At 44.7% G+C, this 14,043-nt stretch overlaps 1 protein-coding gene across 2 annotated transcripts; it reads left to right on the plus strand.

The window, feature by feature from the left end:
• The first annotated feature begins 282 nt into the window (after positions 1-282).
• On the plus strand, positions 283-13,061 carry cd59b (CD59 molecule (CD59 blood group) b). Of its 2 annotated transcripts, none has more exons than XM_030731594.1 (4): positions 283-378; positions 9,369-9,426; positions 11,829-11,930; positions 12,336-13,061. In XM_030731594.1, exons 2-4 carry the CDS (start codon positions 9,381-9,383, stop codon positions 12,533-12,535), a joined length of 348 nt encoding a protein of 115 aa, XP_030587454.1. In that variant the 5' UTR covers positions 283-378; positions 9,369-9,380; the 3' UTR covers positions 12,536-13,061. The 2 variants fall into 2 exon arrangements, with proteins under 2 accessions (XP_030587454.1, XP_030587455.1); XM_030731595.1 differs by lacking the exon at positions 283-378 and adding an exon at positions 5,881-5,885.
• The last annotated feature ends 982 nt before the right edge of the window (positions 13,062-14,043 follow it).

The following is a 14,043-nucleotide window of genomic DNA, read 5'->3' on the forward strand; positions in this document are numbered from 1 at the left end:
ATTCACAGTTTTCTTTCATAAGTTTAGTCATTCTTTTTTATAAATCTTTAGACAGTTAATATTTTTCTGATATGTGTAATAATACCTTAATATTTTGGATAATTTTTATTAATATTTATCCAATTTTTATTTTTCAGACATTTTCTGAATTATTTTATTCTAGATTTTTTTTAAAATATATATATATATTTTAGATAATTAATCAGTAGTTTTCTGATACTTTCGAAATTGATGCTGGGAAGTTACACCCATCTTGTTACGTCATCGTTCTGTTGTTGGACCTCCCCTCTTATTTGATCACGTTGAATAACTGAGGAAGAATTAGACCCGGATGTTATTAGAAATCAGGACTTTCTGGGAGAGGAGTCTTTGTGCCCGGTGAGTACATGTTGGTGCAAACATTGATTGTCGGGCTAAAGCGATCAGCTGTGTAGAGCTGAAATAATCATATGATTGGCTAAAAAACAGGAAAATAACTGGCAACGATTTTCATCATTATTTTTTTCTCGCATTCATAAAAAAAAAAACACGGTATGTCATATTTATGTACTTATTTAATTTAAAGTCAGAAAAACATGAAAACGTTTTAATTGCCTGGAACTACATTTCTCAGCATTCCGTGGAGGGGTGGACTGTTGTGTGTGGACCGTTATGTGTAGTGTCGGTTCTTATGTTGTAATCAGATCTGCGCCACCAAAGTCGACGGAGTGAGTCGCGGTACCTACGCGGTGTCTGTAGCAGTTCTGACAGCTGTTAGAGGGAGAGCCAAACGCCGCCGACGTAAACGTTTCTGTTGTGTCAAATTGTGAACTTGTCCCAGGTTCGGCGGCACTGACTGATGTGAGGGCGGAGGTGTGTGTTGAGTGCCAGCGGGACTGTGAGAAAGCGCAAATGCCATCTTCAACCCAAGCAGCTGCCACTATGCAAACATCAGTGTCATCAGAAATAAAGTATTTTATTATTTTAACATTAAAATACACAAAATGTAGAATTGTATCGGAGCATCCTTTAGAGCAGGGATACTCAACTTGATCTAGCCGAGGGCCACATTTGGAAAATGAGAAGTGGCCGAGGGCCAGCCATTAAACTACATTCATATAAAATGAGCAAACTTTAAAAAAGACTGATAGCTTGTGCTCATATTTTGATGCATTTTATTAGCTCCACTGCAATTCAGCAAGATATATTTTGAACCATCTTGAACAGCATAGCTGGAACGTTTCCTATTATGCAGGCAAATATTGGACAAATTCAAAAATGAAAATGATTATTAACAGTTCTTAGGCATAGAATGAACATATTTCAGCTCTTTTGGTGTGAAAGCTGTTTAAAAATATATTAAACACATAACTGCACAGTGCAAGCCACCAAATGTTGGAATAGTTCAGAAATACAATTTAAAAAAAAAAAAACTGCTTTACTATATTTCAGTTATTTTAAAGTTTGGAACAGACAGCACAGGTATGTAATCAGATGTTTATGTTTTAACCTCTTCATGCATCACATACTATTAGTTACTGACTACATGCTTAATGTGAGGTAACACATCTCATTTCCTTTGAGAGCTTACTGAAGTTTGGTTTCTGAGAGGTCAAGGCAATATGCAAGCACTGGTTGAGATGTGAGTCGGTGAGTCTATTGCGCTTTTTGTCCTTAATTAGATTCATCACTGAAAACCCCGACTCGCATATGTAAGTGGATCCGAACATTGTCAAAATGTATATAGCGAGTCTTTTAGAGTTCGGATACTGATGAACAGAGTGTGCCCAAAATTCACACAGTCTCTCCTCTCTGAACTTGGCTTTTAGGACATCATTAGCCTGCATCTGGACCAGTTCCAGCTGGAAAGCGCCCTCACTGATAGCAGGCACAGCGTTTTTTGCCTCTGCTGGGCAGCTCCCGGTGACAGCAACGGCGAACGGGTTGCGCACAAACAGTAGCAGTTGCTGTGGGATTTTGAAGTTGTGAAACCGCGATCTGAAGTTCTCTGACAGATTTTTTAACAGTGCTACCATTCGTGACAGCACAATCCCATTTGTAGGAACATCACGCAGGGTAGGGAAGTGAAGTTTTTTCCCCTCTATGTCCGTCACGAATACGCCCAAGGTTGTCTGAAAAGCGCTCACTTTTTCAAAGAGCTCTCCCACATCCGAATCCCCACCTTGGAGCTGCAGGTTAAGATGGTTCAAGTGATTAGTGATATCACACAGAAATGCAACCAGAGCCACAGATTCCTGATCTTGCATAAACTGAGAGAACTCATCTGCTTTCTTTGTTTTTTGACCGGAAAGAAATTCTGTGATTTCTTTGCGCAGTGCAAAGAAGCGCTGTAGGACTCGCCCCCTGCTCAGCCATCTGACATCATTGTGCTGTAGTAGGTCTGAATATTGAGCTTCTTGCTCCTGTAGTAGCATTTTGAAAAGCCGGTGCTGTAAACTTGAAGTTGAGCAAATGTGATTTACAATTTTGATCACTGTGTCCATCACTCCTTTCATTTCACCAGACAGTTTGGCACACAACACCATCTGGTGAATGATGCAGTGTAGTGAACTAACTGTGGGGTGGTCCGCTATGAGACGTGATGCTGAGCCCCTCTCTCGTCCAATCATAGATGGCCCACCGTCAGTTACAAGGAGGTTGATTTTATCCAGCTCCAGAGAATTCTTATCAAAGAAACTTTTCATAGAATTGTACATGGCCTCACCTGTTGCATTGCTCTTGATGGGCAAAAGGCACAGCAGCTCCTCTTTGAAAAGCTCCCCGTTAAAATATCTCACAAACACGGACAGCTGTGCAGTGTCTGTTGCATCTGTAGACTCGTCCATAGCTATTGACATGTAATCCACACACTTCAGTTCAGCAAGTAAAGTAGAAAAACTGTCCTCATACAACGTTTCTAGTCTCCGTGCCGCCGTTGAATCCGAAAGCTGAACCTGCTTCACGCGGTTAACGATGTCATCTTTGTGTTTGTCACCGGCAAACAACTCCTCCACGATTCCCAAAGTGCACACTTTCACAAGCTCAGCGTCCACAAATGGCTTGCCCTTTTTAGCCAGCTCCCAGGTTACACACAGTGAAGCAGCGGTGGCTTTTTCAGCAGCAGTAGTGGAAGTCGTCAAGATTGTTGATGTGGTAGCATAAGACAACTTTAAGGCCTCAGTCTTGTCTTTTCGTGCAATGCTACCAACCGGGAAAGCTGCACTGAAGCTAGCATGTTTTGACTCGTAATGCCGCTTAATGTTAGCAACTTTGCATACAGCAACTGTCTTTTGGCAAATTAAACACAACGGTTTTGCGTTGGCATGAGGTGGCAAAATGAATGCAAAATCATCTGTCCATTTGTTATTAAACTGTCTGTTTTCGCCAAGATATTCATTTAAGGACACGTCTTTTCCTCGCAGATCAGCAGTGATTCTTGACCTGCGCAAACTGTTCACTACCTTAAAGGCCCAAATCATTAGGACCTAAAGGGCCGTGTACAAACTAATGATTCTGTCTTACAGACAGTTCACTTTGTGGACACAAGGGGGAATTATTCAGCATTTGTTTCACAATAAAAGGGAAAATTATTTTAATTTTGAGCAATTACAAGAAATGGCCGCGGGCCGGTCACCAGCCAATCACGGGCCGGATTTGGCCCGCGGGCCGTGAGATGAGTATGACTGCTTTAGAGTTACAATGAGTAGAACTGAATATGAAGTAAAAATATGATCCTTTTGCATTTGTTGGCCTAACTGTAGGGCGTTTAGTGGGAAAAGCGTGTCATGTTTTCCACTTTTCATTTGGTCATTTTGGGGGTCAGACTAGCTTAACTGTCACTGTAAACAGTGCTGATCGAAGATTTTAATCCGCTGATCAATATGTGCCATTGGCAACAGGGAACACGGGCTAGCACACAGGTCTTGGCCTGTGTGGCAGCTGTTGCAGTGCAACGTGGGATTTGTACTATAAGTGGTGGGAGTGCCATTTACCCAGGGGCGCAGCTATATAATTTCTGAGGTGTATGCGGACACATTTTTAGGTGCCCCCCCAACCCTAGCCAGAAATTTCATCTTCACATTTTAACTTCCGTACTGCAGTTTTTCTCTATGTCACATGTGTCAGACTCAAGGCCTGCGGGCTACTTCCGGCCCACGATCTAGTTTTATACGGCCAGCAAGATGATTTCATACAGCTATTATTAATAGCCAGTGGGTAAATGTGCTCCCACCACTTATACTACAAATCCCACTCATTGCAACAGCTGCCGGCAGGCCAAGAACTGTGCACCAGTTTTGCGTATTGCAGATTGATCAGCGGATAAAACATCAGTCAGCACTTTTTACAGTGACACAGGTGCCATGAGCTGCCTCAGGAAATCTGTCACTTCATAGAAAGTGAAGGAAACGGCACCAAACAATCGCGCAAACCAAACCAAACCACAATAGTGTGATTACCACCAGATTGTGCTTATAGTGATCGTTCTGGTGGCTACAGCTGATGTAAGGAAAAAAATAACAGCTGCCATTCTCTGCACAGTGAGTAAAACCACACAGACAATGGAGGCGTGGAAAAAACTTGTCAGCGATGATCCACTCCTGTTAAATCATGCCTGAAATTTTCATTTGGTCTTCGTTTTTCTTCTTACTTCTCATTCATGCTGGTTGTCATTTCCATTTCTGTAGCCGCGAAACCAAGTGCGCGCATGACCTTAGGGACATCAAACGTGCACATTGTGAACTTTCCCTGCTGTGGTAGATTGTAAATTGCAGTGAAATAATAAAGGCGCAAGCAGCGATAAAAGCAGCGATCTAGCTGGTGCGGAGTTCGCGGGGCGGGCTCCTGTTTGCTAAATGCAGAGACAGCAGAGCTCCGAAAGTGAAGCGGTGAAATCCTCAGCCCGACTAAAGGGCGTCTCAGACCAGCGCTAGCTGAACACTGCGCGCGCGCGCACACACACACACACACACACACACACACACACACACACACACACACCAGTGTGCAGATCACTTATTCATGGACTTATAAAATACAAGACTTTTTTTACGACTGTCTTGGGGACAGGAGGAGGGGAGGTGAAGGAGCGCAGGGGCGCCTAATCAGCGCTGCGCCTCTGTTATTGATCATGTCATATGCACAGCTGTTAAATACAGAAAATGCAACACCAGAAATATTTTCCCACATCGTTTTGGCGCCCCCCCTCTTGTGCGGCGCCCCTATGCATTGCATATAGTGCATACCCCCTTTTTGCGCCACTGCATTTACCCACAAGCTTTTAATAGTAGCTGAATGAATCATCCTGCAGGCCACATAAAATTATATCCGGCCCACGGGCCCTGAGTCTGACACGTGCTTTAAACGACAGCTTCAGTCCCCCGACCTCTGACCCAGCTGAGGCCCCTTCACCTCCCACTGTGTACTTTACATCAAAGATGGCCACGGAAGTCTGACATTTTCAGCATGCTCTTTTATGTTAACAAAGAATTTTTATACCAAATCAGAGTTTCCGTCCTGAATTTTTTGGAAGTATTTTTCCGTCTCTGGGAAACGGAGAAAGAAACTTCGCTGCCAAGCTGTCCGGCCGCTCGGAGCCCAGTCCTCAGGAGAGACAAAGGCGGGCAGGAAGGGCTCAGACGCTGCAGACGCTTCCCCATCAGAGGAGCCAGAGCTGCTTTTCACTGCTGCTGTCAGCCGGTCAGAACGTGAATGGATGCTGGCTCACGGTGAAACTGTGACATCTTTGTCAGCGCGGATGAAGCGCGCTTTGTCTGCAGGCGTCCGCGGGCTCGCTGAGTGGCAGTTGCAGCTGCTGGAGCCTGACGTCACCTGCAGTCACGCCTGTACACATGCAGAGCGCTCCTCTAACAGTCGGACTTAGAGTGCATGAAAGGAGGCCCCATCAGGTGTGTGTGTGTGTGTGTGTGTGTGTGGGTTTAAACATACAGACTGTACTCAAAAGATGGACGTAGACACTGTGACAGCAGATTTTGGGTTTATGACATTTTGAAGCTGCAGGTTGTTTATGAGGTTCCTGCTGCTGCAGATTCATCTGCAAACTGATGTACAGGCAGCATTTTGTGTTCTGCAGTTCTTCACTCCATGAGTTTAAGCTCGCTTCTGCTGGGAAACAAAAGGCATGAAAGCTGCCCGGGCTCCTCGGCGATGCATAACACAGCTCCGGGAGGGGCAACGAGCAGAGCTCAGGTCGGGATGGGCGTCTGCGCCGTCGTCTTTCGGTCCCAGCTCGTGACAGACGGGACCGTCGCCGGCCGCCGCTCACAGAGGAGCGACTGTGCTGCATCCAGCTGCCGCCTGAAGCTGCACGCTCGCCTTTTTTTCCAAACACTCGGTTTTCTTCATGTTGCCTGCAGCTGACAGCCAAGGATTCATCTGAGAAACACACAGCACAGGACTGAAGACAGATACTGCCGCTATAGTGGAGTGTTTGTGTACAAAAGGCCCCATAGTTTATGTCTTCATATTTAGTTATGTTACTAGTGTGTGGAGAGTTGAGATTTCCCACAGTCCCACACACACCTTCATGTATAGATGTGGATCTTCACCTAGCCCAGTGTACTCGGAGCTAAGTCTGCACCTTGTAAGAACCAGGGCTAACTAATAAAGCCCATATGTGAAACTGCACTCCTGTCTCCCTGATTGCTGCCTTCTATGAGTGAAGTCAACTCCTACTCACATCAGTCAGCAGTTATCATCCTAGCCCTAAAGTAGTGTTCTGGCCGACGCTCCAGGTTGAAGGTGGGATCCAAACACGTCGAGCACCTTACAGTCCACTGAGAGATAAGCTATCTCCCCTTCAGTTTGTGTCCCCCTTTAACCCAGTTTTCCCACCAAATGCATTTATTCTGTAGTCTGAAGTAAAAGTTATAAACTTCTCAGAGTCCTTTAACCTCTGAACATTCTTGATGATGCAGAGCAGCCGTCTGATTTGATCCAGTCTGGTTCTTTTATGGCTTATAGGCATTAACCTGAATTTCTCTCGGAGGTGTAACAAACCGACTGCCCTTGTTTTTACGTTCCTGTTCTGACATCCAGCAGTGCAGAAGAACTCTTGAGCTCTGCTGTAGTCACAGACGACGGTCAGCGGCTGATCCCATACCGAGCCGTCCCGACAACCTTTGGCTAAATTCGCCGCTGCTCTGCCTTTTTAATTTGAAATCGTCCCAAACCTGCCACACATACTCTTTGAGTAAGGCTCTACGAAAAGGGGAGATAAATTTTCAATTTTTGACTTTTTACAATTTTTATGAATTTTCTAAAATTTCCAGAAGTACTGGACATTGATGTGCATGGTGGCTCCACCGCGTTCCCGGCTGGGAATGTGTATCTTCTCATTTTGGTCTCATCCATCTTTCAAATGGCCTCCTGCCTCGTCCGTGTGATCTTTAGCTTTCTGCTTGCAGCCATGTGAAGGATTGTTGTTCAGAGTTCTCCTCATGGTGGACTCAGGAACAATGTGAGGTTCCCCTGGGCGGCGTGATGTTTATTGATAGAGCTCTCCTGTTGAGACTAACGATGCTCTGAACGTCCTCCATCAGTGTGTCTGAGTCCACCCTGAGGAGCTTTAGAAACTCTGAAGTCCTCACAGAGCTCTTGTTCATGCAGGTCTTCAGACATGCTGTGAAGATCAGACTTGAACAGATTCCTGCTTTTTGAAGACCATCTCATGTAGTCTGATCTTTTTATTCCTTGTTTGGTTCTTTTCCCCATTTTTAGGTCATTTGTGAAAATCTGCAGTTTTTAAAAGCTGTCCCACATTCCAGTGGCGGCTCCAGGAATATTTTTCTGTAGGTGCTAATGGGGGTGGGGGGGCTAAGCATTTTGCTGAGGGTGCAATGAAGGATCATTTGTTCTTTCAGTTCTCAGCACACACAGACACAAGCTATGTTCCTGGGGGTGCTACGAGGGTGCTATGACTTTTCCAGGGGGAGCTATAGCCCCCCCCCCCCGGTGCCGCCACTGCCATATTCTGATGACAGGGTTCAAGTCACAGGGGTTAATAACACAAAGCACAGTTGAAAGGAGGCTTTGTGAATGGGCTGTAGATGTTAAGATCTCAGTGACTCGGTCGGCGTGAGTCTCTGGTGCCTCTGAGACGGCTGCAAAAATACTCACATGCCAAACCAACGCTGGTTCCTCCCACGACGGAGGACGGGCCGCAGACTGCTGCTGTGAACGTTCAAAATCAGCGTGTCTGACTGGCCACTCGCTGACTGTAAAAGTGAATTCATGTTGAATGTGGAACACTGTCCTCTTTTGCATACAGCGTCTCTTTAACGTTTCGTTTGAGAGATCCTTAGTGTCCGTGTGAAGGCGGGACTGTGTCAGGCAGGAGACTTCCTGTTTGGACGTGTGTTTTTTTTTTGTTTTTTTTTTGTTTTGTTTTTTTGTTGTTTTTTGTTTTTTCAGCTAACCTTTTGGTATTTGTTTTCACTCTGATTCAGTTCAGGTACTTTGGGGGCTCAGGAAATGATGGTGGTCTTTTGGGTCTGAAAAGTGAAACCTGCATCCTTTCTAATGTCCAGCAGGGGGCGACTCCTCTGATGGTAAAAAGGCTGCAGTTTGGATGTATGTGGAGGGATGGTCCACATGAACCACAACACAGTGAAACTGTAAGTGGAAACCATTCAAAGATTCAGCATTCAGAGCACGAAGCTTCAGAGAAGAGCGAGAGACGCATGCAGCTGATATTTAACCAACGTTTAAGATTCCCTCCAAACGAGCTCTCAGCATCTGTCTCAATTCATTTGGAATGAAAAAATTATCCAGAGGCTCTTATTGTGTAACATGGCTGTGGGAAGCATCTCCAGCCAGGCCGAGGAGAGTGATGCATCTTTGCTGAGAAGAATTTGTCCTGCAGCAGGAAACCAAACCCTAGACACACTTCTAAACTTCAGAGAGCTGGCTGTGATGTGAGTTCCTCCACCTTCTCCTGACCTCAGCCCCGCTGAGCGTTTATGAGAAACCCAAAGACCAGAAGAGAGGACCAGAAGCTCTTTAGATCAGATCACGCTGAGAGGACGCAGGGTGAACAGATACTGAAACAGCAGACGACTCTCCTCTGGTGCTCTCAGATGTTTGAGCTGAAAGTTAGAGATCTCACGGTCATGATACGGGGCAGAGGCAGAGCTGATGTTTAGATGTGATTTATTGGAGAGAGGCAGCGTACACAGACACTGGTAATGAAAGCCTGAGGGAGGCGGGGGCCGGTGATTGTTGGAGGGGAGGAGGAGTCAGACAGCGAGTCTTTGTGGTCCGTTAACAAAGAGTGGCTCTCAGTTTGGTGGCACAGTGGAACAGATCGGACTCCACACCCGACGAGGACGCCTCCCGCCTTTTCTCACTTCACTTCTGCTTCTCGTTTGCAGGGAGAAGACGACATGAAGCTGCTGCTGCTGCTGATCTGCTTTGGGATGCTTCACGTGGGTGAGTTGGAAAATATTTCTTCATTAAATTACACAATTCAAACGCCAACCTCCTTTAAAGGTCAAATTAATAAGCTCATAAGGCACCATAAATATTTTTCATAATAATAATTTTACTGTATAAACTGTACTCAGTATGAGACAGCAGTTTCCCTCCTCATACCAAACAGACTGAGGCTGTTACAAATCTGAAATCGATCTGCTCCGTTATGCCTCCGTTTAAAGGCTGGTGGTCAGCTCCCAGCTCACCCAGACCTCCCAGTTTATATGCTGGTTTAAAGTATTAATGTAAAACCTTCTATGTGGCTGAAGTCCAGAGCTCCTCTATAAACACGTTCCTAGTTCAGACCTTTTTTCTTTTTTTTGCCTAATTTCTTTTTTTTTTTTTTGCATTTTTTTCCACTTTGGTTTGAATTTTTTTCTGAACATCAGGGAAAAAAGTGAATACTGGAAACTAAATGTTTGTGGTTGAATGTCTTACAGAAATCACAATATATTTATTTTTAGCCCAGCTTTCTCTGTTTGAGGCAAATGTTTATTCTGTGTGTATCTCGAATAATAAAAAAAATGCACAACCATGAGTTTAAATGTCCCTGCAGAGCAAAAAATAATTTAAAAAATGAAGTTTTCTCTGTGTATTTTCCAAAGAGGAGTTAGTTTAAATTTCTTTATGATGAGCTGTTGGGATTTTTTTACAGTCTTTTTTTTTTTACAGATTTTTACACGCAACTTTATGGTTTTCTGTCTGCATGTGTCTCACTGAGAATTACAGCCTGTAATTTTTAAAGTTTAAAAACATTAGGCGATGGCACGAGCTCGTGATTCATAATCAAATATTGGGTGTAAAAAAGAAATAAGACCTGCTCTCCTCTTAATGATCTGAGCAGTGGCTCTAGAGGTCAGCATGCTCACTTTTTTTTAAAAAAAACTTTTTTGGCCACAGCAGCTTTTATTGGCAGTAGAGGGAGACAGGAAATGGGGGAAAGATACAGGGAAAGACACGCGGACACGGTGGCGACAGGCCAGGACTCGAACCTGCGCCGCAATGCGGCATATTCATGTGGTCCCCCGCTCCACCACTGAGCCACCTGATGTAACAAACACACAGCTGATCAGAAGAAAACTGATTATATCATAAAAATCCACCCATACCAGTGTAATCAAGCTGCATTAAAAACACTCATCCTGGATATCTAATGCTAAAGCGAGGGAGTGAACAGCTTCCTTTCCCAGCTGGTATGGAGCGGGATTCAGCGATCCGTGTGAGCAGTTAGTGAATGGATGCAGGAACACCCATGACCTTAAGCAGTGGCTGCACAGCGAGACGCATTTCTGGTGCTGGTTTTCCAAAGGCCGGCATGCTGCTGTGGAACGATGGTGGATTTTCCATCCCTGCTGGGATGGTGGCTTTCTGGTCTGATTCATGTCTTCAGCTCTGTTTGAGCGCCGGCATCTTTGGGTTCGGGTCTGTCTGCCACAAACCTCCCATCAGACAGCTGTGAGGTGGGGTGCACCGCCCATTGGGGTACTCCCACACCTTCACACACGTAGGGCAGTAGATTCCTTCAGCATCACTCTTGGTCACGCATGCTGAGTTTCATGCGGGCAGTTTGGACCGCGTCTGTGTTCCTAAAGAATAAACGGGGCTGCCAGAGGCAGTTTAACTTTCTGTCCTGTTTGTGTAATTTCTTACACTCGTTTTACTCAAGTGTAGACGTGATCTCCAAAATGAACATCGTGTTTTATTCAGTCAGACCTCAAAGCAGCGACTGAAAACTCATCAGGTCAGAGTTCACTGAGCTCAGAGATCAGCTGAGCAGGATGCTCGGTTTCTCAGACTTTGGAGGAGTCGCCCCCTGCTGGACATCAGAGAGAGTTCAGGTTTTCAGACCCAGAACCTGTCCAATCCATGCAGAGAAACCAAGCCACAGATCTCCATACGTTATGTGTAATAATGAGACGCAGGGAAAAAGTATGAATGACGGCTCCTGTGCGGAGAAACCAGTCACTCAGGTGTGATTTTGGCCCATTCTTCAGATCCTGAAGCTTCATGGGCTCCTTCTATGAACTCTGACCTTTTGCTGGTTTTACCCGTCATGTTTCCTGTGTGGCAGCTTGGTTTGGGTGTCAGATTTTGCATTTTTGGCCACAGCAGTGGAGGGAGACAGGAAATGGAGAAAGATGCAGGGGAAGACATGCGGGCAAATTGGCGACAGGCCGGAACCTGCGGCATATATATGTGGTCGGCGGCTTCACCACTAAGCCACCTGGGCGCCCAGATTTGGATATTTTAATCCTTCAGAAAGAAAAGATTTAACATCCCAATCAATAAATAATTACACTTAATAATAATTGCACATCTTACACTTTTTGAAGTAATAAAACCAGTTTGTTCTTCCTCAGGTTCTGGGCTTCGCTGCTATAAGTGCCAGGACTACACCGGACGCTGCCAGGATGTTGCGGAGTGCACGAATGAAGACGCGTGCATCTCTCTGAGCGAGAGAGGTCAGTACATCCCAGATCCGATCTTGGAGAATTATTCCACTTCCTGTTAGTTTCATGGTTCAGGTCTCTCTTGCAAATGAGACACTGAGTCTCAATGGGACTACCTGTATAAATAAAGGTTAAATTAAAAAAAAGAAGCTGGCACAGCAGAGGGATCGAAAAATGAAAGGAGCGAGAATATTGATTTGTTCATCAGTTCCTTCCTGTTTCCTGTTTTCCAGGTTTTAGAGAGATGAATGAAAACCACACTGAGCTCCTGTTATTAGCACTGATTCAGCTCATTTTACTGCAGGCATTCATTACTTTGATGCAAAATGTTTAAAATACAGGATGGTTTTCTTTCTTTTTCCAGCTTCACAGTATTTTCTTTGCATTTCTTTTCTCTGTGTGCGTTTGGTTATCCAGGCGGGAAAACCATCCGTCAGTGCATCAGGTACACGGACTGCGATAACTCCCGCCTCAGCCTCATGTTCCCATCCATCTCCAGCTTCACGTACCGATGCTGCAGCAGCAACCTGTGCAACTCTGGCACCGCCTCGACCACCGTGAAGCCCCTCCTGGCTCTGGTGGGGTCCCTGCTGAGCCTTTGGTGGGGCTGGATGTGAAACAGCTGCAGTTATTCAGTATTTCAGCCACAGACTGTATATACAAGATGATGTCTGAAAAGCTGAAGTGCCTCAAACCTGCTTTATTTCAGTAACCAGCAGGGGGCGACTCCTCTGGTCCAGTTGTAGCAAATACTGAGAAAATGAGCTGATCTCTGAGCTCAGGAAACACTTGAGTGAGTTTTTTGTTTCAGTCACTGCTCTCAGGTCTGACTGCATAAAACAGGAAGTTCATTTTGGTTCCATCAGAGTCAGAAAGGAGCAGGAAGTGCGGGAGGGGAACCTTGTAGTTGACAAGTTGTTATTATATGATTGAACCTTTGAAAACAGGCCCTGACTAACCAGCAGGTGATGTCACAGCAGCTACAGCCATCATTTATATACAGGCTATGGTTTCAGGCTCATTAAATTTAATACAAATTAAACCAAATGTTGTATAAAAAAACATGCTTTTTCAACTTGTTTGCTGATTTTTCTCTTTCATATTCTGCAGTTTTAACAATAAAATACGACAGGAAAATAAAAACTGTTTCTTCTTTTTTTGAAAAAGCAGCCCTAAAACAAAAGCCCGTGGATTTCAGTCCCGCTGATGTGCAGTTAATTTATTCAATCCACAAGTCCAGGAAGTGCAGACACACTCTTAAAACTGCATTTCTGACTGATCTTTGATAACCGCGACCAGCTGCTTAATCACTGAGCTTCCATCAATGAGCAAACATGTCACAAATGTTTTTAGAAGATGCACATGAAGCTTTTTGTTAGTGCAAATGATCAGATCTGTGAAGCAGATGCAAGCACATACACGCATCTGTGAGTGCTCTGAAATTACAAATCATTTGATTTTAAAGCTACTTTTTAAAAAATAATCTGCAGAATTTAACTGAAACCTTCACCAGAGGGGGCAGCGTTTCACCACTGCGTGCTCTGAGGCTCTGTTCACAGCCTCACTGCACCTTTACTGCGCCATCTTGTGTTACAGTGTGGAATTACACTAAATGAAACCCCGGATTGAGATGACCTTCAGAGGACATCTCTTCACCAGAAGACATCGCGGTTCTTTTTCACAGCTTCGAAGGATTTAATCTCGTTTTGAACAGGAAGAACTTGCCCTTAAACCCTTTCAAAATAAAGCTTCTTTTGCACTTTAAATCAGGGATCCTCAAATCCAGGCATCGAGGTCCGGTGTCCTGCAGCTTTTAGATGTGTGCCTGATCCAACACACCTGAATCAAATGGCTGAATTACCTCCTCAGTATGCAGTCAAGTTCCCAGAGTCCTGCTAATGATTTCTATATGTGACTCAGGGGTGTTGGATCAGGGACACATCTAAAAGCTGCAGGACACCGAACCTTGAGGCCTGGATTTGAGGATCCCTGCTTTAAACCCAGCTTGTGGGTCTCAGATGGCACAATAAAAAACCTTGACAAAAAGCATAAGGAAAAACATTTATTAAACATCACAAATATTGAAATTCATATCCAAACCTTAAATAAAGTTTTCTAAACCACC

This window comes from Archocentrus centrarchus, chromosome 6 (genome assembly GCF_007364275.1).
Source record: "Archocentrus centrarchus isolate MPI-CPG fArcCen1 chromosome 6, fArcCen1, whole genome shotgun sequence".
In the NCBI taxonomy this organism is placed as follows: Eukaryota; Metazoa; Chordata; class Actinopteri; order Cichliformes; family Cichlidae; genus Archocentrus; species Archocentrus centrarchus.

Bases quoted from the DNA above. Each gene is read 5' to 3' on its own strand.
- cd59b (XM_030731594.1), top strand. From the start codon at position 9,381: ATGAAGCTGCTGCTGCTGCTGATCTGCTTTGGGATGCTTCACGTGG. The intron at 9,427-11,828 runs GTGAGTTGGAAA...GTTCTTCCTCAG, and splicing joins CTTTGGGATGCTTCACGTGG to GTTCTGGGCTTCGCTGCTAT. The intron at 11,931-12,335 runs GTCAGTACATCC...TTGGTTATCCAG, and splicing joins CATCTCTCTGAGCGAGAGAG to GCGGGAAAACCATCCGTCAG.